At 36.9% G+C, this 26041-nt stretch overlaps 1 protein-coding gene across 1 annotated transcript in view; it reads right to left on the bottom strand.

Moving 5' to 3' along the window:
• Nucleotides 1-26041, bottom strand: part of LOC133518041 (myosin-VIIa) — an 80631-nt gene extending 54590 nt beyond the window's left edge. Inside the window, exons 1-2 of the mRNA XM_061851603.1 lie at nt 25703-26041; nt 8067-8112 (exon numbers count right to left, since the gene is read on the bottom strand). Coding sequence (XP_061707587.1) covers nt 8067-8084 — 18 coding nt within the window. The 5' untranslated portion in view covers nt 8085-8112; nt 25703-26041. The remainder of the gene's footprint in view (nt 1-8066; nt 8113-25702) is intronic.

Below are 26041 nucleotides of genomic sequence, written 5' to 3'. Positions count from 1 at the left end.
TTATTTTTTTCTGGCAAATCTGTTTTGAGCGGCCGCAAATAACTAATCTGCCATGAATAAGCATAATCCAGTGACAATATTCTGCAAGTAACATCGTAAGGACCCAACTCTGACTATTTTTTTCAGCCTTCGACCTAGGAGCATATGTTGGGTTATTAAAGTTTTCAAATATTATTTTTTTCTGGCAAATCTGTTTTGAGCGCCCGCAAATGACTTATGTGCCTTGAATAAGTATAATCCAGTGACGATAGTCTGCAAGTAGCTTCGTAAGGACCCGACTCTGTCTATTTTTTTCAGCCTTCGACCTAGGAGCATATGTTGGGTTATTAATGTTTTCAAATATTATTTTTTTTCTGGCAAATCTGTTTTGACCGCCCGCAAATGACTTATCTACCTTGAATAAACATGATCTAGTTACAAAATTCTGTGAGTGGCATCGTAAGGACCCGACTCTGACAATTTTTTTCAGCCTTCGACCTAGGAGCATATGTTAGGTTATTAAAGTTTTCAAATATTATTTTTTTCTGGCAAATCTGTTTTGAGCGCCCGCAAATGACTTATGTGCCTTGAATATGTATAATCCAGTGACGAAAGTCTGCAAGTAGCTTCGTAAGGACCCGACTCTGTCTATTTTTTTCAGCCTTCGACCTAGGAGCATATGTTGGGTTATTAAAGTTTTCAAATATTATTTTTTTCTGGCAAATCTGTTTTGAGCGCCCGCAAATGACTTATCTACCATGAATATACATGATCTAGTTACGACATTCTGTGAGTGGCATCGTAAGGACCCGACTCTGACTATTTTTTTCAGCCTTCGACCTAGGAGCATATGTTGGGTTATTAAAGTTTTCAAATATTATTTTTTTCTGGCAAATCTGTTTTGAGCGCCTGCAAATTACTTATCCACCTTGAATAAGCATGATCTAGTTACGACATTCTGCAAGTGGCATCGTAAGGACCCGACTCTGACTATTTTTTTCAGCCTTCGACCTAGGAGCATATGTTGGGTTATTAAAGTTTTCAAATATTATTTTTTTCTGGCAAATCTGTTTTGAGCGCCCGCAAATTACTTATCTTCCTTGAATAAGCATGATCTAGTTACGACATTCTGTGAGTGGCATCGTAAGGACCCGACTCTGACTATTTTTTTCAGCCTTCGACCTAGGAGCATATGTTGGGTTATTAAAGTTTTCAAATATTATTTTTTTCTGGCAAATCTGTTTTGAGCGCCCGCTAATGACTTATGTGCCTTGAATAAGCTTGATTCAATGATGATATTCTGCAAGTGGCATCGTAAGGACCCGACTCTGACAATTTTTTTCAGCCTTCGACCTAGGAGCATATGTTAGGTTATTAAAGTTTTCAAATATTATTTTTTTCTGGCAAATCTGTTTTGAGCGCCCGCAAATGACTTATGTGCCTTGAATATGTATAATCCAGTGACGAAAGTCTGCAAGTAGCTTCGTAAGGACCCGACTCTGTCTATTTTTTTCAGCCTTCGACCTAGGAGCATATGTTGGGTTATTAAAGTTTTCAAATATTATTTTTTTCTGGCAAATCTGTTTCGAGCGCCCGCAAATGACTTATCTGCCTTGTATGAGCTTGATTTATTGATGATATTCTGCAAGTGGCATCGTAAGGACCCGACTCTGACAATTTTTTTCAGCCTTCGACCTAGGAGCATATGTTGGGTTATTAAAGTTTTCAAATATTATTTTTTTCTGGCAAATCTGTTTTGAGCGCCCGCAAATGACTTAATTACCATGAATAAGCATGATCTGTTTACGACATTCTGTGAGTGGCATCGTAAGGACCCGACTCTGACTATTTTTTTCAGCCTTCGACCTAGAAGCATATGTTAGGTTATTAAAGTTTTCAAATATTATTTTTTTCTGGCAAATCTGTTTTGACCGCCCGCAAATGACTTATGTGCCTTGAATAAGTATAATATAGTGACGATAGTCTGCAAGTAGTTTCGTAAGGACCCGACTCTGTCTATTTTTGCAGCCTTCGACCTAGGAGCATATGTTGGGTTATTAATGTTTTCAAATATTATTTTTTTCTGGCAAATCTGTTTTGAGCGCCCGCAAATTACTTATCTACCTTGAATAAGCATGATCTAGTTACGACATTCTATGAGTGGCATCGTAAGGACCCGACTCTGACTATTTTTTTCAGCCTTCGACCTAGGAGCATATGTTGGGTTATTAAAGTTTTCAAATATTATTTTTTTCTGGCAAATCTGTTTCAAGCGCCCGCAAATGACTTATCTGCCTGGAATAAGCTTGATTCATTGATGATATTCTGCAAGTGGCATCGTAAGGACCCGACTCTGACTATTTTTTTCAGCCTTCGACCTAGGAGCATATGTTGGGTTATTAAAGTTTTCAAATATTTTTTTTTTCTGGCAAATCTGTTTCGAGCGCCCGCAAATGACTTATCTGCCTTGAATGAGCTTGATCCATTGATGATATTCTGCAAGTGGCATCGTAAGGACCCGACTCTGACAATTTTTTTCAGCCTTCGACCTAGGAGCATATGTTGGGTTATTAAAGTTTTCAAATATTATTTTTTTCTGGCAAATCTGTTTCAAGCGCCCGCAAATGACTTATCTGCCTGGAATAAGCTTGATTCATTGATGATATTCTGCAAGTGGCATCGTAAGGACCCGACTCTGACTATTTTTTTCAGCCTTCGACCTAGGAGCATATGTTAGGTTATTAAAGTTTTCAAATATTTTTTTTTCTGGCAAATCTGTTTCGAGCGCCCGCAAATGACTTATGTGCCTTGAATAAGCTTGATTCATTGATGATAATCTGCAAGTGGCATCGTAAGGACCCGACTCTGACTATTTTTTTCAGCCTTCGACCTAGGAGCATATGTTGGGTTATTAAAGTTTTCAAATATTATTTTTTTCTGGCAAATCTGTTTCGAGCGCCCGCAAATGACTTATTTGCCTTGAATTAGCTTGATTCATTGATGATATTCTGCAAGTGGCATCGTAAGGACCCGACTCTGACAATTTTTTTCAGCCTTCGACCTAGGAGCATATGTTGGGTTATTAAAGTTTTCAAATATTATTTTTTTCTGGCAAATCTGTTTCAAGCGCCCGCAAATGACTTATCTGCCTGAAATAAGCTTGATTCATTGATGATATTCTGCAAGTGGCATCGTAAGGACCCGACTCTGACTATTTTTTTCAGCCTTCGACCTAGGAGCATATGTTGGGTTATTAAAGTTTTCAAATATTATTTTTTTCTGGCAAATCTGTTTTGAGCGCCCGCAAATGACTTATTTACCATGAATAAGCATGATCTGTTTACGACATTCTGTGAGTGGCATCGTAAGGACCCGACTCTGACTATTTTTTTCAGCCTTCGACCTAGAAGCATATGTTAGGTTATTAAAGTTTTCAAATATTTTTTTTTTCTGGCAAATCTGTTTTGACCGCCCGCAAATGACTTATGTGCCTTGAATAAGTATAATATAGTGACGATAGTCTGCAAGTAGTTTCGTAAGGACCCGACTCTGTCTATTTTTGCAGCCTTCGACCTAGGAGCATATGTTGGGTTATTAATGTTTTCAAATATTATTTTTTTCTGGCAAATCTGTTTTGAGCGCCCGCAAATTACTTATCTACCTTGAATAAGCATGATCTAGTTACGACATTCTATGAGTGGCATCGTAAGGACCCGACTCTGACTATTTTTTTCAGCCTTCGACCTAGGAGCATATGTTGGGTTATTAAAGTTTTCAAATATTATTTTTTTCTGGCAAATCTGTTTCAAGCGCCCGCAAATGACTTATCTGCCTGGAATAAGCTTGATTCATTGATGATATTCTGCAAGTAGTTTCGTAAGGACCCGACTCTGTCTATTTTTGCAGCCTTCGACCTAGGAGCATATGTTGGGTTATTAATGTTTTCAAATATAATTTTTTTCTGGCAAATCTGTTTTGAGCGCCCGCAAATTACTTATCTACCTTGAATAAGCATGATCTAGTTACGACATTCTATGAGTGGCATCGTAAGGACCCGACTCTGACTATTTTTTTCAGCCTTCGACCTAGGAGCATATGTTGGGTTATTAAAGTTTTCAAATATTATTTTTTTCTGGCAAATCTGTTTCAAGCGCCCGCAAATGACTTATCTGCCTGGAATAAGCTTGATTCATTGATGATATTCTGCAAGTGGCATCGTAAGGACCCGACTCTGACTATTTTTTTCAGCCTTCGACCTAGGAGCATATGTTAGGTTATTAAAGTTTTCAAATATTTTTTTTTCTGGCAAATCTGTTTCGAGCGCCCGCAAATGACTTATGTGCCTTGAATAAGCTTGATTCAATGATGATATTCTGCAAGTGGCATCGTAAGGACCCGACTCTGACAATTTTTTTCAGCCTTCGACCTAGGAGCATATGTTAGGTTATTAAAGTTTTCAAATATTATTTTTTTCTGGCAAATCTGTTTTGAGCGCCCGCAAATGACTTATGTGCCTTGAATAAGTATAATCCAGTGACGATAGTCTGCAAGTAGTTTCGTAAGGACCCGACTCTGTCTATTTTTGCAGCCTTCGACCTAGGAGCATATGTTGGGTTATTAATGTTTTCAAATATAATTTTTTTCTGGCAAATCTGTTTTGAGCGCCCGCAAATTACTTATCTACCTTGAATAAGCATGATCTAGTTACGACATTCTATGAGTGGCATCGTAAGGACCCGACTCTGACTATTTTTTTCAGCCTTCGACCTAGGAGCATATGTTGGGTTATTAAAGTTTTCAAATATTATTTTTTTCTGGCAAATCTGTTTCAAGCGCCCGCAAATGACTTATCTGCCTGGAATAAGCTTGATTCATTGATGATATTCTGCAAGTGGCATCGTAAGGACCCGACTCTGACTATTTTTTTCAGCCTTCGACCTAGGAGCATATGTTGGGTTATTAAAGTTTTCAAATATTATTTTTTTCTGGCAAATCTGTTTCAAGCGCCCGCAAATGACTTATCTGCCTGGAATAAGCTTGATTCATTGATGATATTCTGCAAGTGGCATCGTAAGGACCCGACTCTGACTATTTTTTTCAGCCTTCGACCTAGGAGCATATGTTAGGTTATTAAAGTTTTCAAATATTTTTTTTTCTGGCAAATCTGTTTCGAGCGCCCGCAAATGACTTATGTGCCTTGAATAAGCTTGATTCAATGATGATATTCTGCAAGTGGCATCGTAAGGACCCGACTCTGACAATTTTTTGCAGTCTTCGACCTGGGAGCATATGTTGGGTTATTAAAGTTTTCAAATATTATTTTTTTCTGGCAAATCTGTTTTGAACGCCCGCAAATGACTTATCTATCTTGAATAAGCATGGTCCAAAGACGTTATTCTGCAAGTGGCATCGTAAGGACCCGACTCTGACTATTTTTTTCAGTCTTTGACTTTGGAGCATAAAATGAGTTATTCAAATTTTCAAGTATTATTTTTTTCTGGCAAATCTGATTTTAACGCCCGCAAATGACCTATCTGTCTTGAATCAACATGGTCAGTTGACGATATTCTGCAAGTGACATCGTAAGGACCCGATTCTCATTATTTTTTTTAGCCGTTGAATAAGGTACATAAGTTGATTTATTCAAATTTTCAAGTTTTATTTTTCTCTGGCTGATTTCGGGTTGGGGTGGTTAGTGTGAAGACAGCTACACCACTTTGAAAACTGTAACGGTTATATAACTGTTACAGTTTTAACCTATAGACCATATATATGGTCTATAGTTTTCTATTTAGTCCATAGAATCGTTTGTATCCATCTCGATTGCTTGTTGCGTCTCCGTATGAATTTTTCGATTTTATTTTTTTATGGCAAATTTTATGAGATCCGAACGATTTAAATGCCTGAACAAACGTGAACCAACGAATATCTTGCGATTTAGACCAAAAAAACTTACAAAAAGTGGTTTGGGGTGGCTGTCTTCACGCTAGCCACCCCAAACCACTTTAAAAAATAAAATAAAAAATGAAGGAATCGGGTCCTTACGATTTTAATGCCTGAACAAACATGAACTAACGAATATCTTGCTATCTAGACCAAAAAAAATTACAAAAAGTGGTTTGGGGTGGCTAGCGTGAAGACAGCCACCCCACAAAAAAAATGAAAAAAAAAATGAAGGAATCGGGTCCTTACGATTTTAATGCCTGAACAAACATGAACTAACGAATATCTTGCTATCTAGACCAAAAAAAATTACAAAAAGTGGTTTGGGGTGGCTAGCGTGAAGACAGCCACCCCACAAAAAAAATGAAAAAAAATGAAGGAATCGGGTCCTTACGATTTTAATGCCTGAATAATGATGAACTAACGAAAATCTTGCTATTTAGACAAAAAAAAATTACAAAAAGTGGTTTGGGGTGGCTAGCGTGAAGACAGCCACCCCATTTTGTTTTAAAAAAAAATGCATGTTAAAATCGGGTCCTTACGATTTTACCTACTGAACAAACATGAACTAACGATGAACAAACGATATAGATATGCCATTTGCGGGCAAACGATTTGGGGTGGTCAACTTCACGGGAAGCATTTATTGGGCTCTCCTGCCCTAAACTGTTGCCATAGCTGAATTATAATTAGCATATACGTAGTAGGTATTTTTGAAAAAAATTACAATCATACTAGTACATTACGATACAAGTGCGAAAAATAGGAAATTCGAAACGAGTGGCGATAAATTAAAACACGACCGAAGGGAGTGTTTTAAATCGACACGAGTTGCGAATTACCTATTCGCACATGTATCGTACAACGTTTTACAGTACATATGGCCCTTTAAATGTTCGACACAGTAACGTAATATGCTACTTCTCGCACTAGTGCTATAAAGTAGCCCCATATGTACTGTAAATATTATTATCTACATTCGCGTCTGCTAAATGTTATGTTTTTCAAACTGCAGCAAAACTATTTGTTTTCATAGGTACCCACATATCTATAATTAAAAAAAACGTTAATCACAGGTCTCTTAGTGGTCAGTAACTCAGCACTTATATCTTTGTGTTCCGATCGGTTTGGCAACACCACATTCCATTTGCAGCCTTTGGCTATTCACCTTACACTATATTAAGTTCACATTCTTAACTAGGTATTTACTGTGCACCTGTATGTAAATACTTAAGTATATAAATTTGAATTTCGAATTGTGATTCAAAGTTTTTATTTGTTTTAACTAAATAGTCAATTGTTTTAGTTGAGCTGCTGAGGTGAAATAAATAAGCAAACGTAATAGATAGTTTACATTACGATACTATAGAGGCCGGGAAACGAAGGGTTACAGGCCAAGTAGATATAGACGGATAGGGATACACGGCCGGCAACTCCGTTTCTCGCCGAGATTTGTATAGTGTTTTTCTAAAACTTGCAATGAAAAAAAAACCAATTTGTTTTTTTCGTAGATTACACAGCTAAAAATAATTTACGAATCTACTACTATTTGATGGTTGAATGCCAAGACGTTGTGTTACAATTTGACGTTGAAAAATAAAACAAGGTTTAAAGGCCTCTAGGTGTGTAAGGCTGTACGAAATCCCATATGTGAAGATGATTACATATCATTTTCACTTATCGCACCTTATGAAGTATTTCCGGACCTAATTTGAAGTAAGTCATGTCAACATTTCATTGCAAGTTTCAGAAAAGTGTTGTTAATAAACACACTTACAAACATACGTGGATACTTCAACAACGTTGGAACACTTGTAAAGTTGATATGATACCCGCATAAGGAAGAGAGAAACAAATCTCTCAATGTAAGTGGTTGTATGTAACCTTTATGGCAAATACGTTTCGCAGCACTTCACTATGATTAAAAAAAATACAACCCACAAGTAAGAATCTTATATAGAAACTGTTCGTCTCGTTATACCTAATCCCAATTATATATATTATAGTCAGAGCAATGTTCTTACATTATCGATCTCTCTCACTGTCACAATCACTGTGTATATTGACTACCGGTACTGTACTGACTAAACAATATTTTACAATTGTTTACAAATTGTTGTACGATAAAATAGTATGATTCTTACCCTGGTAACGATCACCATGGCGACGGCATGTGATCACCGGTCCGATCTGAAACAAAACTATTGTTTACAAACAACTCATTCTTTTCAAATAACATGTTTAGCAAGTAGATAACATCAGTGCATAGAAATTACACAATGATCATAGAAATTGCATTATTGTGTAAATACACCGTCGGGAACGGCCCACCGCCTGAATGACCGACAATACCTAGTCATGCATATTGTAGGCATATTTCTCGCCATCAAGTACAAAATTCTTCCTCAAAACCTCACTCTTCAGCAAAATTGATATTGCGTCGTGTACGGTTTACATATGTATACGGTGTGTACATATAATTTACCCAACTCAATTATAAACGTCAATTTTAGACTCTCGATGCTAAAGGGTTCTTAACTTACTCCGACGAAAGCGGAGGGCCCGCGCGAAACCGCTTTTCATACAAGCGTAGTCCTCATTTTCTTCTCTGAATATTAACATTATTGAAAATCTTTTGACACAATTTGTCGTAGATCAACCACAGCTATGCCTCTACGTTTTATTTTAATCGATTTTTTAATGTTATGAGCAGTTATGAGCATTTAAAAAAATGTATAAAATGTGGTTTATGCTCCTAATTTTTAAAATAATCAAAAAATCTAAAGAAATCAACCGTGGGCGCTATGGTTAATATACATCAAATTGTGTAAAAATATTTTTCATAATGTCAATATCCAGAAAGGAAAATGGGGCCTACGTTTTGTATGGAGAAGCGGCCGTCCCCTTTCCTCTTGAATGTACTGGCTCATTTTTTTCAACACTTAATAATTCAGCTAATTGCCTCCACGAGCATGTTACTTAACAGTATATGTCCATTTAAAAACTCGTTCAATTGTACTACAACATGTCAATAAAGTACACATTAGAACTAGTGTCAAGTGAACATACAAGGTATGTTAAGTGACGGTTATAACCCGATTGCATCAGTGCAGTTGCATGGTGGACGCAACCGAATGACCGTAATGCATGTTTCCGCGCTCGATTATGTCACCGCACTAATACGAGTAACTAATGCTTGGCTGCTTATGGGTTTTTTAATGATTCATGGATGTTAGCAAAGAGTACAGTAGATCACCTATGAATTATGCTTACGAGTGCAATGATGTATTTTTCACTGAATTGCATTTTCAGGGCGCTCACAAATTTAAGAACATTATTCACTAGGTGTCTAGACACTTAGTATTACCTCTAATACAAAATTAGGATTTTAAATGTCTACTTATATAGTAAACACCCCTATAATGGAAAAGGCATCAGTAATGGATAGTATAGAAAAATCCTGTAAAACAAGTATTTTCCATCCGTTTTTAAACGCTGGCAACTTTTAACAATAAACAAGAGCCAAAGAGCTACTATAGTTTAATTTTTCATTGATATTTGTTAGTTTGAAAATTAATGACGCCATACGTTCCACGACTAGAGCAAAAAAACCATAGTTTTCATTTGTTAATAATATTGAAACCAATTGCAGTAGCTTTCATTAAATACATAGAAAACATAGAGGACGAATTGGACATTCAACTTTTAAAGCATAAAGCGGTAGACATTTTACAGATTGATGTCGGTGAAATATCAAAAATACTTCCATTTTTCTCTTAAATGTCCCATGACTGGTGCCGTTAACATAACAGGGGTCACCAATAAAAATACCATTGCGGTCCGTTTCTTAAATGAGCAAAAAAACAAAATAGGTCGGCGGTCCGGATCCGGAACGGCGTTCCACCATTTGGCGACCCCTGGTCTATAACATGCAACAAGAAAAAACATACCACCATGCTTTTTCCACCGTCATAGTACTGACTTATTAGCTAAACTTAGCTACGAAGAACATACAGAGTGATTTTGTTATGTTTGACCATACTTCTTACCTTGAGCTTCTCTGAGGTATGAATATGTTTTTTTTTTTATACTACGTCGGTGGCAAACAAGCATACGGCCCGCCTGATGGTAAGCAGTCTCCGTAGCCTATGTACGCCTGCAACTCCAGAGTAGTTACATGCGCGTTGCCGACCCTAAACCCGCCCCCCCTCGTTGAGCTCTGGCAACCTTACTCACCGGCAGAAACACAACACTATGAGTAGGGTCTAGTGTTATTTGGCTGTTGTTTTCTGTAAGGTGGAGGTACTTCCCCAGTTGGGGAAGTCTAGATCTGGAATGTCATCCACTGGCTGTGCCCTACCACACAAAGCGAGATGACATTCACAATGCCCATACCTCTCTTTTGGACGTAGTTTAAGGACGTACCCGGGTCCAATATGTAGGTCATACTGAGCAACTTTTGCCAACCTCAAAAACGCAAAAAAATGTTGGCTGGGTGCCTTACATTTCGGCAAATCATGTGTCAATGCACAATGTTTTCTATGGGACAGCAGATTTTTTTCGCGATCGGGGTTGGCCCTATAGTAAAAATTGGTCAGTAGATATGACCTAAATATTCACCCCTCAGAATATGGTCAGACTGCAGTCTGACATAACAAAATCATTCGGTAGGTATATCAGAAGATGATGCCTATTTTCGTCAAACTCATTAGTAGGTACGGGCAAGCGGGGCAGCAAACCACGGACTCCTGAGGGCTTACCGCGAACCTATCTCTTTCGCACTTGTAAGTTCGTACGTAAATGTGACAGGGAGGCAACACGTTGAACGTGGTTCGCGGTAGGCCCTCTGTTTGGAAGCCGCACGCGCACGCCTAACCGGCTACCCGCTTACTGCTAATTTTACGCGCAGTGCAAAACTCTGCCGAGATGTTTCTTTAGTTTACAAGTTACTAATATTTACAGACTGACAAGGAAATATTAAAGTGCACCAAAACACCTGACGGATCATTTAGAAGTATAGTTCGTGTCATCCACGATGACGCGCAGATTTGTCAAATCTAACCTTTAATAACATGACATTACGAGTCAAGGCATGTGTCGTCGTGAATGACACGATCTATAGTTGCTAATGAATGATCGTCGTATTTTAAATAATGTATGCACGAATTCACGATCAACATGACGTTTGATGAATTATGCTAATAATGTTTCAACGTTCTTGTAACTTATTGTGGTATAGTTTGTAACACGCCCACATTTCAATTTGATTATAAATAACTATAACTCATCATTCAGGCCAATGGATTTGAATTTGACAAGACTGAACATTTTTAATCAATTACGTACATGTACATGCTCTTTTGACGTTCAGGCATGCTCATGCTGCATGCACGAATATGTTAATGGCACCAATCATGGGACATTTAAGAGAAATTTTGGAGTATTTTTGATATTTCACCGACATCTGTACATTTTCTACCGCTTTATGCTTTAAAAGTTGAATATTCAATTCGTCCCTTATCTTTTTTATGTATTTAATGAAAGCTACTGCAATTGGTTTCAATATTATTAACCAATTAAAACTATGGTTTTTTGCTACAGTCATGGGATTATGTATGGCGCCATTAATTTACAAACTAACAAATATCAATTAAAAATTATACTTAAGCAGCTCTATGGCTCTTGTTTATGGTAAAATGTTGCCAGCGATTAAAAACTGATGGTAATTACTTGTTTTACAGGATTTGTCTATACCATCCCATTACTGGTGCCTGTTCCATTATAGGGGGGTTTACTATAAAATGCCAGGCAATGTTTGTTTTACAGGATTTGTCTATACCATCCCATTACTGGTGCCTGTTCCATTATAGGGGGGTTTACTATAAAATGCCAGGCAATGTTGTGGCGCTTTTTTTTATTTACTTTAATTGGGAATAATTAACTTTAAATTTGAGGCGACGCATATAATGACCAACCCCGAAATAGCGAAAAAATATTTGATTAGAAAATGTCAAGGTCAGACAGCCAAAATGTACGAAGCAGCCAATTTTTTTTTTCGCGATTTCGGGATTGGTCCCATAGTAAAAGTTGCTCAGGTGACCTATATATTCACCCCGTAAATTATGACTAAATAAACACCCTGTATATCTCAAAATTGCTCGGCCTAATAATGGATATAACAAAACGAAACAAACTATTTTGATGTTTATTCCTTTTCGTGATTTTACATTCACCAATATTTTGTTAACATTTTGCAATTTGCAATGGACTTATAAGTAAGTAATTATTTAAAAGTGCATGCGTCTATTTCCATTTCAGAACAACTTTTACTATAGCTAATTCCTTGCCTGATACAATCCATCTTTCGTCGGATGTGACAAGCTCAAGGCATATACATAAAGTTAAAATACGATCATAAAAATAGATTACGACAGTATCACTCGAATAAAAGTAAGAGCGAAATGATCCTTTTGCCGATATCTAGGTATCTACATACCTATTAAGTCTAATTTAAAATATGCTTCCTAAAGACACACTTACAAACATAAACGTTTTGCACTTCAGTTTAAATTGACTGCGCTACTTCACGCCTATTGGCCCAACTATTTTCACTTCACGCGTAGCCACTTCAGCACTCGGTCTGCAGCTAGGTATACTTAACTCCTAATTGCTAACGCCTAGTTGCCTAACGGCACCCGCTGCTCTCAATTGAGTTTCATGCTCGGTGCTATACTGCTGAATTAATTATGAGTAATGTTTACTTTATAAGACTTGACCACATCGTTATCTAAATCGCTAAGCGCCGGATAAGTTTCATTGCTACTCGGGGAATAGTTTTGCCGAGTTGAAATGGTTTGGGAACTAGATTTGTATATTCAAAATCGTGTATCTTTAACCTTAAAAGCAAGACTGACTTGATGTACGTTTAAGCTGTCCTAAATATGCATTTATTCTCGTGCTTGTTAAAGTTCATCTTATGGATAAGTTATGAGTGAGATTATTTTATAATTTATTGTAATTACGTAATTAAAGCAATATATAGGTATCTATATATTAATATGTATTAATAGCTAATTACCGCGTTTATATGTAATATATTCACATACTATTGTTAATATATGTATTCCCTTTTTTATAGTAGGTATCTAAAAAGCCGAGCGCGAAAAATTCTAAAGTGGTAAGAGGCTCTTCAATGGAAACAAACACTTTTGTGTTATACATAATGCAATCTAGGTACGTGTTCTAGTCTGTAGGTACTATTTATTTTATTTATACTTTTAACAAAAGTCCGTTAAATTGACGTTTCGTAGTACCTAGCTTATGTAATTATAATACTCGAATGATGGAACAAAAACACTTACTAACATAATACAAATATGTAACAAAATCATCAAAAAATAAAGTAACTGAAACATACGCCGTTTAAGAAAATGATTATAAAAAATCTAGTTTTCACCGCTTTTCCCCCAGCGTTTCAATAGAAACACTTGATTCACCTACCGGCCACGGGGACTGAACTCCGATATTTCGCAACTTGCCCATTGTTTCTGTTACGATGCTCTCATTGTACCACTTCTGCGCATCCAAAAGAGCCACACACCAACTGTAAATTAATAGCACTTACTGCTTTTTACTTTGAAGAGTTCTGTTCGCAGGTGAGTACGGCTTTATTGAGATGAAGGTCGGAATCCCAGTTTTGTTTGTAGAGTTTGTAATAAAATATTTCTGCGTAACTGAGTACTGGTTTAGGACCGGTTTGTATAGAATCTTAAATTGCTCACTTACAGTGTAATCGTTGGATTATATCCTGCAAAAGATAGGTATGCACCACATCTTATAAGTTATAATCCTTCGAAGCCGGATCTCTGTCTTTGCCTACACACTAATCTAAAACTTGTATATCCAAAAATGTATGCACAAATCCAAAAATAAATCTTCAAGTCTTAAGTAAGTACTATTTAAACATCACGTAAGTATTTCAAAGGATTCAAAACAGAAACATGCGTATTGTTCATAACTTTTTAAACTTAACGAACCTTCCTGAAACAGGGAAATAACAAAGGACTGCGGCATTCGACTGGAATTTTAAAACCGCCAGGTGCTAAATGCGGTGTTGTTTTAAGCTGAGATTTTGCCGTTTAAGCTTTTCACACTTGTGTTCAAAGGGCAATAATCTTTCATGGCGACAAAGCCTTGAGAGGTCTAATGAAGAGAGCCAATATATATAAACAAAGTGAAATTGTGAAGGGCACTTATACTTAGTTATATGCCAGACAACAGACAGTAAAATTTATTTGTAATTAGGTGCTGTACCTATTTTGCCTACCTTATCCTAAATTCAACCTTATCGAAATCACTTTTATTTATATACACTTTGTAGAGCTCATTTTGTACAACTTTGTCAACTTTTGACAAATTCAAGCAGAATTTTGATCATCAGGCACCTACTTGATGGAATCTCTCTGTTGCCTCTTCTTGCTCTGTCAATTAGCTACAGATATTATCTACTGCCGTTACGCAAACTGTTACTTAAATACGTATTTATCTGTACAAGATTGAGAGTAAAGAGTAATGTCGTCGTATCGCGAACATGATCGTCGCGCGGGTCGCGACGCACGCGCAGCGGAACTGATCGTGCCGGAAGTTCTTTATTCTACACATTTTAAACATAAAGACGCATGCTCGTATGAATTTGATTGTGACATACGTCATTTTAATTTAGGAGAAGTATCTCGGCCGTTCATCTGGCCACACCTGCCGGAATTCGGGGCAATTATCGACCCGTACCTATGATTAACTATTAATGTGAGAACATTATGCTATTCGTAATAATTTGCTTTCTAGTTGTAGTTGGCTCATTGCGCAATTAAAATTGGTCTTCACAGTAATTTATAAGAAATTTTGAAAAATGTATTATCTTCGTCGTATATGCCGCCCCATTCACTCATGCATTTAAATCAGCATAGTCGTAGAATTATGATTTGTGATAGATTTAATCTAAACCTATTTTAAATCCGTCGAACTCCAGCCAAGCACGGAACGAGAATAAATGCCGATGCGTGACCCAACATATCCGGTAAAGACCTGATTTCATCAGCGTTACGCATCCTAAGCGGTTTATAATCGCCCGTCAATACACTCAGCGTAGCGCAATCAAGGAATCGGTTTAGTATACATTAAGCGGCCATTGTCTTCGGATTATGACCAACTAAATGTAAACAAACATTCAATAAACATGTACAGGTTAATCCGCCGGTTCCCACAGTACACTCCCAGATCAGATTGTTTAAAGAATTGCCGTCAGGTATTTCTACAGATGAGTTCTTGGGTCCCGCTATGTAACGGCGGGCATGCGACAAGCGGCTCAAGATGTAGGTACCTATGGGTATGAGTTTGCTGCATAGCTTCTTAAGTTTTTAGAACGGAATTGGTGTATGTGCATAACAATTGCAGTGAGTTCAGTTAATCCATTATTTATGCTAAGTATTACTTCATTTGTCTTTTGAATGAAGCAGCATAAGAGTGTAAATAGCTACTAAAGGAATGTAGCAAATATAATGCACTCGAAATAAACACTATTCAATGTGTTGACTGTATTTAGACAGGCAGTTATGAATTAGCTACATGGTACCTTTGTACATGGAACAGGAACACAGACAAATTAAAAGCTATATTAATAGTTTACAGCAGAAAAACGCATGTTAACTACAAAATTGAACACATTAACAACATGTCTTCATTTTCTTATATACTATATCCAGCACAAAGCAATGGTTCACACCGCAAACTGTTTTTCATCGTGATGATACCTATTAAATCTAAGGTTGAAGTGAATGAACCAAGGTATATAAACATTCGTACACACATACAAAAGAAACCCTTCAAAACTCGGTCATGCTCATGCCTCTATACTGTGAAATACGTGGCTATCCATTGATCAGATGAGACAGTTACAGCAAACCCGCCGTAAATATAAACGACGATCTTACGTCTCTTAGCAGAAGGTTTACAATTGTTTGACTAGATACAACTTGGCTGGTATGCCTATACAAATATCTTGATAGCTGACGCCATCTCGTGAATAGTAAACGTAGAGACTATTACGAGAGCAGTACTAGACGAGTTTATCTTATCTGCCATCCTAATGGCTGCCACATTGTCCTCAACTACGTGATGAAATCACTTATACGCTTCGAGTTTCTTTCGCTCTATCACAGATAGTTTTGATAATGTAATCGTTTTAATAGCTTTACTACCTAACTCTTAATGAAGTTTTCTGACAGAGAAATATTATACCTAACAAACTGATGTATCTGATTGATAAGTACAGGTACTATTTGATTTGATTAAGTTTGTGAAAGTCCGCTAAGCGCGCCAAGTATGGAATAGATAGGGAACCAGATGTACACAGTAAGCACTTGTTCAGACCACTTTTAGACGAGCAAGTTGCTATATTTCTAGGTAAAAATGTTTCACATTGCATTAAGGAGGAATTGGCTACCTGCATCCCGTATGATTTTGTAACATTTATTATTTAATGTAAGTTTTAAACATTGGTTCCTTAGATAAAAATAATGGATAACATCAGGCCGTTCTTTAAACTAATTTAATTTAATTAAGTACGTACTAATGTATAGTAATAATGGCTTACTTGATGAACATCATTCTGAAGTCCAGATCATACATCTCTTTAATAGAACAAACCACGCCACCCCGGAACCTGGAGCAGCATACCCATTGCCCCAATAACAGCTAGTGTATTAACGTATTTTAAAAACCAGTGCATCCGATATCTTTATTAGGATTCCGTACCCAAAGGGTAAAACGGGACCCTATTTCTAAGACTCCGCTGCCCGTCCGTCCGTCCGTCTGTCACCAGGCTGTATCTCATGAACCGTGATAGCTAGAAAGTTGAAATTTTCACAGATGATGTATTTCTGTTACCGCTATAACAACAAATACTAAAAGTAAGGAACCCTCGGTGGGCGACTCGCACTTGTTCGGTTTTTTATCACAATATAGGGTACATTGTCATATATCTAAGGACGGCCTTACGGGCACTAAGAATGGTGCTAGTTCAGTGATGTCACTCACGAATTCGAGCCAATCGTGCAGTCTAACGCAACTAGTTACGATCAATCGCGTTGTGGCGTTAGACTGAACGATTGGCTCGAATTCATGTGCATTACACCGCTGTACTGGCCTCATTCTTATTGCCCGTAAGGCCCGTTCTTAGATATATGTCAATAATATAGTACCGATGGAAACGAATTCCATACATATACCCCCTTATTCATAAACGTCTACTAAAGTTAACAAGCCGCTAATAATCGTTTGTCCCTTTCCGACGTATTGGTATGATGGAAAGGGACAAACGACTATTAGCGGCTTGTTAACTTTAGTAGACGTTTATGAATAAGGGGGTTAGTACTTAGGTGCCGTGCCGCAAACATCGAATTTGGAAAATCTCTTGCTGTGTTTGGCTTAGGTAACAGATATGAAAACACACTTATGTATTTGTATATAATGACATGCCTATCAATTGCATAGAATTTCCAATTCCGCAGCAGAGCTATGTGTTTACCGCCGTGACCCTCCACCTGCCGGTCGCGACTTAATGAGGCTTCCGTCCGGTTCACGCGCACCGTGCCCTTTGCTGCAATACCCCTTTATTTCTAATGTCTTCAAATCGATAATAACCAATAAAGTATAGGTCCTATGGGTATTTAGTACCTACCTAATAGGAGTACTAGCCTACGAGGAACTTCAAATCGAATACAAACTGCATTGGTTTATTTTAACCGTCCTAGAAGTTAAATTGAATCCTTATTATGCGTGGAGTTCTTAGCTATGCGTATTTAATGTCTTTAATTTCAAGGTATTTTAAAACGCTATTGTGCTTATGCAGAGGTAAAAATCCATCAGAAAATACAATGTAATTATAATGTGGCCATCAAGTTTGAAATGAAACTTATTTATATTTTTGACATGGATTATACACATACACCTTACCATTAAACGACCATTATCAGTATTTGAATAAAGTTGACCCCTGCGCAGCGTTTGCGCACGGCAGCGTCACGTCACGCCTCAACGACGACTTATTGCGAATGACCCGACTGTTTCGCTTATTTTATTGGAACTAACGGTTAAAAATCGGCCAAGAGCATGTCGGGCCACGCTCAGTGTAGGGTTCTGTAGTTACCATTCTGGCAGAATAAGCTAAACGGGGATATTAGTAAGTACATCAAGAGAAAGAGAGGTGACCCCCCCTGCAAACAAATTTCTATGCAGGGGGGTCACCTCTCTCTGCAGCTGACTGTACATTATAAGCATTATATTATTTATTCTTTTGTTTTAAGATTTTTTTAAATATTTTTTGGACCCCTGGTTCAAAAGTTAAAGGAGGGAACACTTTTTTTTCTGTCGGAGCTATTATGTCCGTAAATATTCACTTTATTAAAAAAAGGTTGTTGGACTTTTATTCGTTTTAAAACGCCTATATCCTTTGTATGGCAGATGATTTAAAATCATTTTGTATGGAAGGTACCCTAAAAAAATACTTTTTGTTTTTATTTTACCGTTCTGTTGCCATGCATGATATATGTATTCATGCCAAATTGCAGCTTTCTACCACTAACAATTACGGAGCAAAGCCGCGGATGGACGGACGGACAGACGGACATGGCGAAACTAAAAGGGTTCCCAGTTGATTACGGAACCCTAAAAAGTAAGGAAAATGTTACTGTCGGTATTAATGCGACCGCAAATGTCACAGATGAAGATCCCACAGGTATCCCATATTTTTAGGTTTCCATTCCCAATTAAATTTTAAGGGGAGCCGCGTGCTTGTGTCCTCCTAGTAACGTATTTGTAAAGCATCAGACATGAGCATATATAATAACAAGTAGTTCGAATAGTGTTCGAAGCAAGTGCAGAAACAGCAGCATTCTATCACGTCGCGAGTACCTCCACTTCCTGGCTGCTTACTGAACACGGTCCGCTTTTATACTCTGTATCTTTAGGTATTTAAATAAAAGTAAACAAAATCTACCTTAAGTACCTCAAATGGCTTCTTAAGCCAGATGAGGGTAGATGAAAACATTACATGATCAAATAATGTAGGTTAAAGTCAGGTCGTTCAGTGACAGATCCAGGTTTTGTATTTGGTTGGTTCACCAAAAAATGTTATAACTACCCGAAAATGTACAAATTATTTGTTTACTTTTTTTTAAATCCCGAAAGATAGCTTAAGATACAGAGTATAGGATTTCAAACTGCCTATCTTTATCGTACGTAATTAATTAAAAATAGGTATGAACATTGTTCAATTACGGGTGGTTTGTTTTATTGCTATTGTTTACTACTGTTAAGTGTCCTTTTTTTTTGTTTTTTAATGTTGTGTACTTTCCGTGCTTCATTCGCTTATGGCCCCGGCGGAAGACCAGCGTTGGCCGATTCAGGCTAACACCATGCTGAGTCGGGACCATTTCGTGGCTAATATGTGTCATACATTGTAATGTTATGTATAAGTTTGTTTTTGTTCCTCTTTCTATTTGTATATTTTTGCCATGAATAAACTATTTCTATTTCTATTTTTAGCAAATGTTCGACAGTTCGAATCAGACCGATAGAGTATTAGTAGGTACCTGGTACGTATCTACATAGAGAAAATTTATTATGACATCGTTACAATACAACAGAACAGAACATAACAAATCGACGCGTACCTAGTACCTACATCGCTGATAAGGCTTCTTGTATTGACCCCACTATAAGAATATTAGCAGAGCAGTAAGTAGATTAGTTGGTACTTTTTTTATATGAGTACATAGTTGGTTTTGCAAAATGGTTTTAATAGTTACTTACAAAGTAGTTATATAAGTATTTGGAGATACGGTACCTACAAGTGTTATACTCGTACCTAATTCTTCTTCCTCCTGCCCTTATCCCACGTTATGTGGGGTCGGTGTCGTCGGTTAAGTGTTATACCTAATTGAAAATAGATAACGAATACGAATCGATCTACCTAAGTAGTTTAGGTTTTATTCTTGATACAATTGTGTTCCCCTTTGTTCCCGGTAGAACAAATCTCCTAGATAAGACATTAGGACTCAAAATTAGAACATTATTGTACAACTTGTACAAGTACTAAACTAAGTCCCAAATGCATTAGTCTTGTTTTTGAATTTAGAACCTTTAAATTTTTGGGAAAAGCTCTTTAAAAGGGCCCTTGGGATTGAGACTCAGGAAGATAGAATAGGTAAACAAAGGATCATGTGGGCACTCGTATGCCGGTCAGCGGAAGTGTCAAACTTATCACATATAACAGCTGCATATTATTGCAAGCAACAACGAATTTATTGCACCTTTCAGAAGTTTCTATTGGGGGCCTAGAAATTTTAGAAAGTGCGACCTTCGCGACGTGACTACCTCTTCATTACTTTATTTAACGAGTGGCGTGCATAGGTATTTACATATGTTTTTGTGCAATACATTACACTTATTAAGGTAAATAATTATCTTCTCATTATGCTAACTATGAAACTTAGATAAATAAGAATTCTGGTTACTCATAAAGCAAGTTGCAGGCAGCCAATATGTAACTAAGAGGTAGTGTCAGACGCAAAGCTTCAATCAGTTCTTATTCATGATTTACGTGAGAACCTACACTACTATATTTTAGCAGACTAAAATAATTTATGAGATATAAAGTCGCATTTTCGCAGTTTTTTATCCCATTCATTACTTACACTCTAGATGCAACTATTAATAAAAGTAGATACCTAATTTCATAACTTAACGTACCTATTGTCTATGTGCGTAGTTGGTGGTGGCGGAAACACAAGCGACGCCAACGCACGACGTGGTGAAAATATGAACTTTGGTAACGATATCTTCATACTATTTGGCAGCTGCCAACTGTCAAATAAGCAATTAGTCCCACACCCACTAGGGCAGCGCCACAGTCATGCACGGAGCGATATGCAATTAAAGTTACCCTCGTCACAGACAGTATCTTATAACTATTATGTATATTATTGATTTCGAAGCAATACCTTAACACCAAAGGGTTATGCGTGCAGCAGGTGGTTCCGCTCAAAAACAACAGCATTAATATTATGACCTAGCACGCGCTGCAACCCTCAGTGAAAGTGCTCATGGATTGTAATTCAAGCCACGGCGACGTTTTCGCCACGTTTTTAGGACATATTCCGAACGCAAGTGTTTCCTGTGCCCTTTAAAACGCCGCTGAAATGTTAATGAGGGGCGGTGGCAAAAAACTTATGGCAAAAAAGTCACACGCTAGGAATTAAGTAGGTAGTAGTAAGTACATTCGTGTGTGAAATTGAGACACGTCAGTGATCGATAGCACATGAATTAAACAATGTACATATTTTTACGTCTGTCTGATTTTTTGTGAGTCATTGTGTTGAGAATGACTTTTATAAAACTAATCGCAGGTGAGGTGATGCATCCTACTTAAAAATCTACAAGTTTCAAACATGGCAAGTAAACTAATTTAATTACACCTAATGAAAAACATTGCGTCGTCTCTCATGGAAATATTTTATAAGTTGATGGTCTATCAATATCTTTAAATTTTACTAAATTACGGAACTATAGCCTGTTTGATTATCTTCCTAACAATTGTCACGATAATAGAATGGTAATAATCGGTAGTTAATACTTTCTTTAGAGCATCGTAAACAATGCCGTGGCATTCGACCCCGCATTTAGTTTGCATTTTTTGTTTTGTTGTAAACTTTCACTTTATCATGGTTAAGACTGAATTAACGATAAGAAAGTAGAAACATCTAAGCATTTTATGATCACTAATTGGGCTTCTGCTCATGTTGTCCATAAAGGTTTACTAATAAATGGGCAAAGACCTTTTCCCAAAGTATCACATCCCAAGCTATTATACCCAAATTATCATTTTCCAAAAAACACAAAACACAAGAAACATTAATACAAATTTAAATAGATACATATGCCTATTTGCCAAATTTGCGAAGTGACGATTTGATCAAACATCTATTTGGAATATAAGTTTTGCCATTAATAACGTTTGTTAAATAGGTTTTTGTCTTGATAAAATTTGACAAAGTAAAATGATGCCAAATGATAATTTGACCAAACAAATTAATTGCGAAATGTAAATTTGCCAAAGATTCATTTGGAAAATGAAACTGCCTACTGCGATATGTTTATTGGGATGTGAAATTTGGGCCAAACGCAAGTACACCTGTCCATAAATTTATATTTAGATTTATTGATAGACGAAAGAAAAATGATGAGCTTCTGATGAATGTAGATATGTATTTAGGGTTCCGTAGCCAAATGGCAAAAAACGGAACACTTATAGATTCGTCATGTCCGTCTGTCTGTCCGATTATGTCACAGCCACTTTTTTCCGAAACTATAAGAGCTATACTGTTCAAACTTGGTAAGTAGATGTATTCTATGAACCGCATTAAGATGTTTACACAAAAATAGAAAAAAAAAACAATAAATTTTGGGGGTTCCCCATACTTAGAACTGAAACCATACGTGTGGGGTATCTAGGGATAGGTCTTCAAAAATGATATTTAGGTTTCAAATATAATTTTTTTCTAAACTGAATAGTTTGCGCGAGAGACACTTCCAAAGTGAAAAAAAGTGTGTCCCCCCCCCCTGTAACTTCTAAAATAACAGAATGAAAAATCTAAAAAAAATATATGATATACATTACCATGCAAACTTCCACCGAAAATTGGTTTGAACGAATTCTAGTAAGTAGTTTTTTTTTAATACGTCATAAAATTAAAAAAAAAAAATTTTTTCATAAAACCCATACGTGTGGGGTATCTACGGATAGGTCTTCAAAAATGATATTTAGGTTTCTAATATCATTTTTTTCTAAACTGAATAGTTTGCGCGAGAGACACTTCCAAAGTGAAAAAAAGTGTGTCCCCCCCCTGTAACTTCTAAAATAATAGAATGAAAAACCTAAAAAAATATATCATATACATTACCATGCAAACTTCCACCGAAAATTGGTTTGAACCAGATCTAGTAAGTAGTTTTTTTAATACGTCATAAATGGTACGGAACCCTTCATGGGCGAGTCCGACTCGCACTTGGCCGCTTTTTTTAATGATAGATCACGCATAACTATCGGATAGACTATGCCCCAAAAGTTAATAATAAGTCGGTTATTTTTTTTTTGCATATTACCGTTTTTTTTTATCGGCTTTGTAGTAAAATCTTAAGTACTAAAACTAAACATACACACTTAATCGAAGTATTTTGAATGGACGGCGCAGACAGAAGTGGTGATTATGTCAGTCATCCGCGTCCATGCTCGCAGCTTGTCATCATCTACACCACGCACGGACGGATCTCGACAGATAACTAGGTATTTTATATCTTTCAACATTTTCCTGTTGTGAAATTTGATCATCTATTTATAGCGACCTAACCTACAAGTATGGACAATAGTTATCAACTTATGAGAGTTATGATCATACGAAAGCACAGGATAATTTAATAGTAAACGAGAATCGCTTTATGCCTATAAGTAAGTATTCAGTCATTCAATTAGACTTCATAACCCATAACTTTGAGTCCACAGGAGTGTCTTGAGCCTAATTTCTGTGGATGAGTATTGACTCAAACACGTGATAAAATAAAAATCCTGTAACCAATTTTTCTTCGAAATATTGTGACATATTTTTGTCGTCCGTTTACCAGATTTATTTAATGATCGTAAGTTATCCTTAAAATTATCACAAGCGTTCGATCCCTGACTTTATTTTTAACTTCGTTTTTTTTGTTTTCACCAAGACATACATACATTCATGCAGTCAGAAGTCACAGTATACCAGTTTTTCAAGCCATGTCATTATTTATAAGTGATCATTTAGTTTCTAATAAAGATATCTCGAACTATTTTATAATATAATTGTCTATACAAAAGACTTCAACGACGTCTTAGACTTAAATCATGGTGTAGACGAAGACAAGCTCAAATAAATATAAATTATTTCAGTGATAATAAGATAGGCATTGCTCTAATGGAGATACTTCACAATATCATAAAAAAATAACTGTATTTATTATATTTATTACACATTGCTTTGTGGATAAGTCATTAGTGATGATTAGGTAAATTAATAACTTGCATGTTCGCCAATAAAAAGAGGCATTCTCATCTATGCATACTCATCTCATCTTGCTCGGACTTACTGCTGCGTAAGAAACGCACTAAGATTGATTCAAAATCCATATCATATTTTTAAATGCAAATGATGCTCGGAGTCGAAAACCAATTCAATATTTTAACGCCGAAATATACCTACTTCCGTATCAATGATGAAAATCCAAGGATTGGTTTCTTATGTATAAGCTTTGGTGTGATGGATTAATAAAGATACCTGTTAGGTATCTACTTGCAGGAAAAAATATGACTAACTTTAAAATAACGTTTTTATAGCTTCGCTATTACGTCACATTAGTGTGGTGGAATTATTACTAAGTAGCATATCGTACCTAATCCCATCTTATAATAGGTGCCTATCCACTTACCTACGGGTAGGAGAGTACATTAAGATACATAAGGTACCTATCATTTAGATTATATATAAATTATGCTCCATGTTGTCTACAATAACCGTTCTCACTAAAAAACTTACGTAGCTAGTCTTAATACCTTCGCTGTGGCAATTAGTAGCCACAATTATAACCATACTTTGCATGGGGTCTTTCGACGCCATAACGCTGTGAAAGTGTGAATCATAATTTTTAATGGAATTAAAACTATCAATAGACCTAAGTAAACAATATTATACAGTATATAAAAGTAACAAATCTACAACAAAAACGGTACCTAATACGAAGTAGCCATAAACGAATGAGGAAAATAAATAAATATATAATTTGGCCAATGAAGAACAGAATGAGCATAATAGAATGTTCTACTAGGTATAATACTTAACAAAGAAGCAAATAGTCGAGTTAGAGAGTCATCGATAATTTAGAAACATTCGGTGTTCGCACATACAGGTACGTGCCGTACCGCGACGAGAAGTGCAAACACCGAGTTTTACTCCAATACAACAATAGTCCGTGGAGACCATGTGTTTACTACTTTCCATGGGAACCGACTCCCATTGTTGACAACGAGAGCGACCAAAACTTAAGCTTCTCTGCATGTAGCTGCCTTTTACATACATATTAACATCAAGACTTATGAAAACTCAACTTATGCCTATATTAATATTCAAATGAAGACCCGAAAGCGAGTTTTTATTTATTTGCAACCGGTTATCAGTCAGACGAGAAGCCGAACATTGGAATAAAAAAATTAACGATTCCAATAAGACTCTTTTACCAGTAAGCAATTTAGAACGTAAAGAATTTAACATATTTGCCGTCACTTAACTTTCTTCCGCAACGGTAAACCGGCGCCTAAAATTTTAACAACTTAACAAATGATTTAGCGTGATAAATTTAGCTGCTTTCTTCGTATTTTATTAAGTAAACGTTGATTATTAGCTGACTAGTGTCAGTCACGAGGACGAAACGTAAGTAAAGACTAGGTGTTAAGACAGAGTAAACAAGGGCACGGCGACGTGGAACATAAATCTCGCGATTATCTCAAAAGTGGAGCGCTATGCGCGTGCGACTATGAAATTCAAATCAATCAGACCCAATGGTACCGTTAGATAATCGCGTACAGCTTCAGTCACCTGATCACACAAACACAGATAGGTCACAGTGTCACGTAGCTATTTACCGTTAAGATCCGTGAGGGTGGCGGGCTAGGGGCTGCGAGGCATGTCACACACTGGGGTCACGGGCACTTTGTCACAGGCACTGCACGTCACAGATCCTTCGCATGTCGCGCACGGGCCGCGTCGGGAGCGCTCGGCCCAGCCAAATGCGGCAGACCGTGAATCTTAACCTACCTGTGGAGCTTGCGTGTCGCAGCACCCACCGGACCGGGGCGACTGCTTTACCGACCGAGCCTGCCGCCATATTTGATATACACGTAACTCATACTACTCTCCAGAACGATATTCATCAAGAATTTTAAAATACGCACCCAACTTTACTAATTAAATTTTGAAACAGC

The sequence above is a fragment of the Cydia pomonella genome, chromosome 5, assembly GCF_033807575.1.
Source record: "Cydia pomonella isolate Wapato2018A chromosome 5, ilCydPomo1, whole genome shotgun sequence".
Taxonomy (NCBI): Eukaryota; Metazoa; Arthropoda; class Insecta; order Lepidoptera; family Tortricidae; genus Cydia; species Cydia pomonella.
Note: the sequence above shows the minus strand (reverse complement) of the source record. Positions and strands in the feature narration are given on the sequence as shown.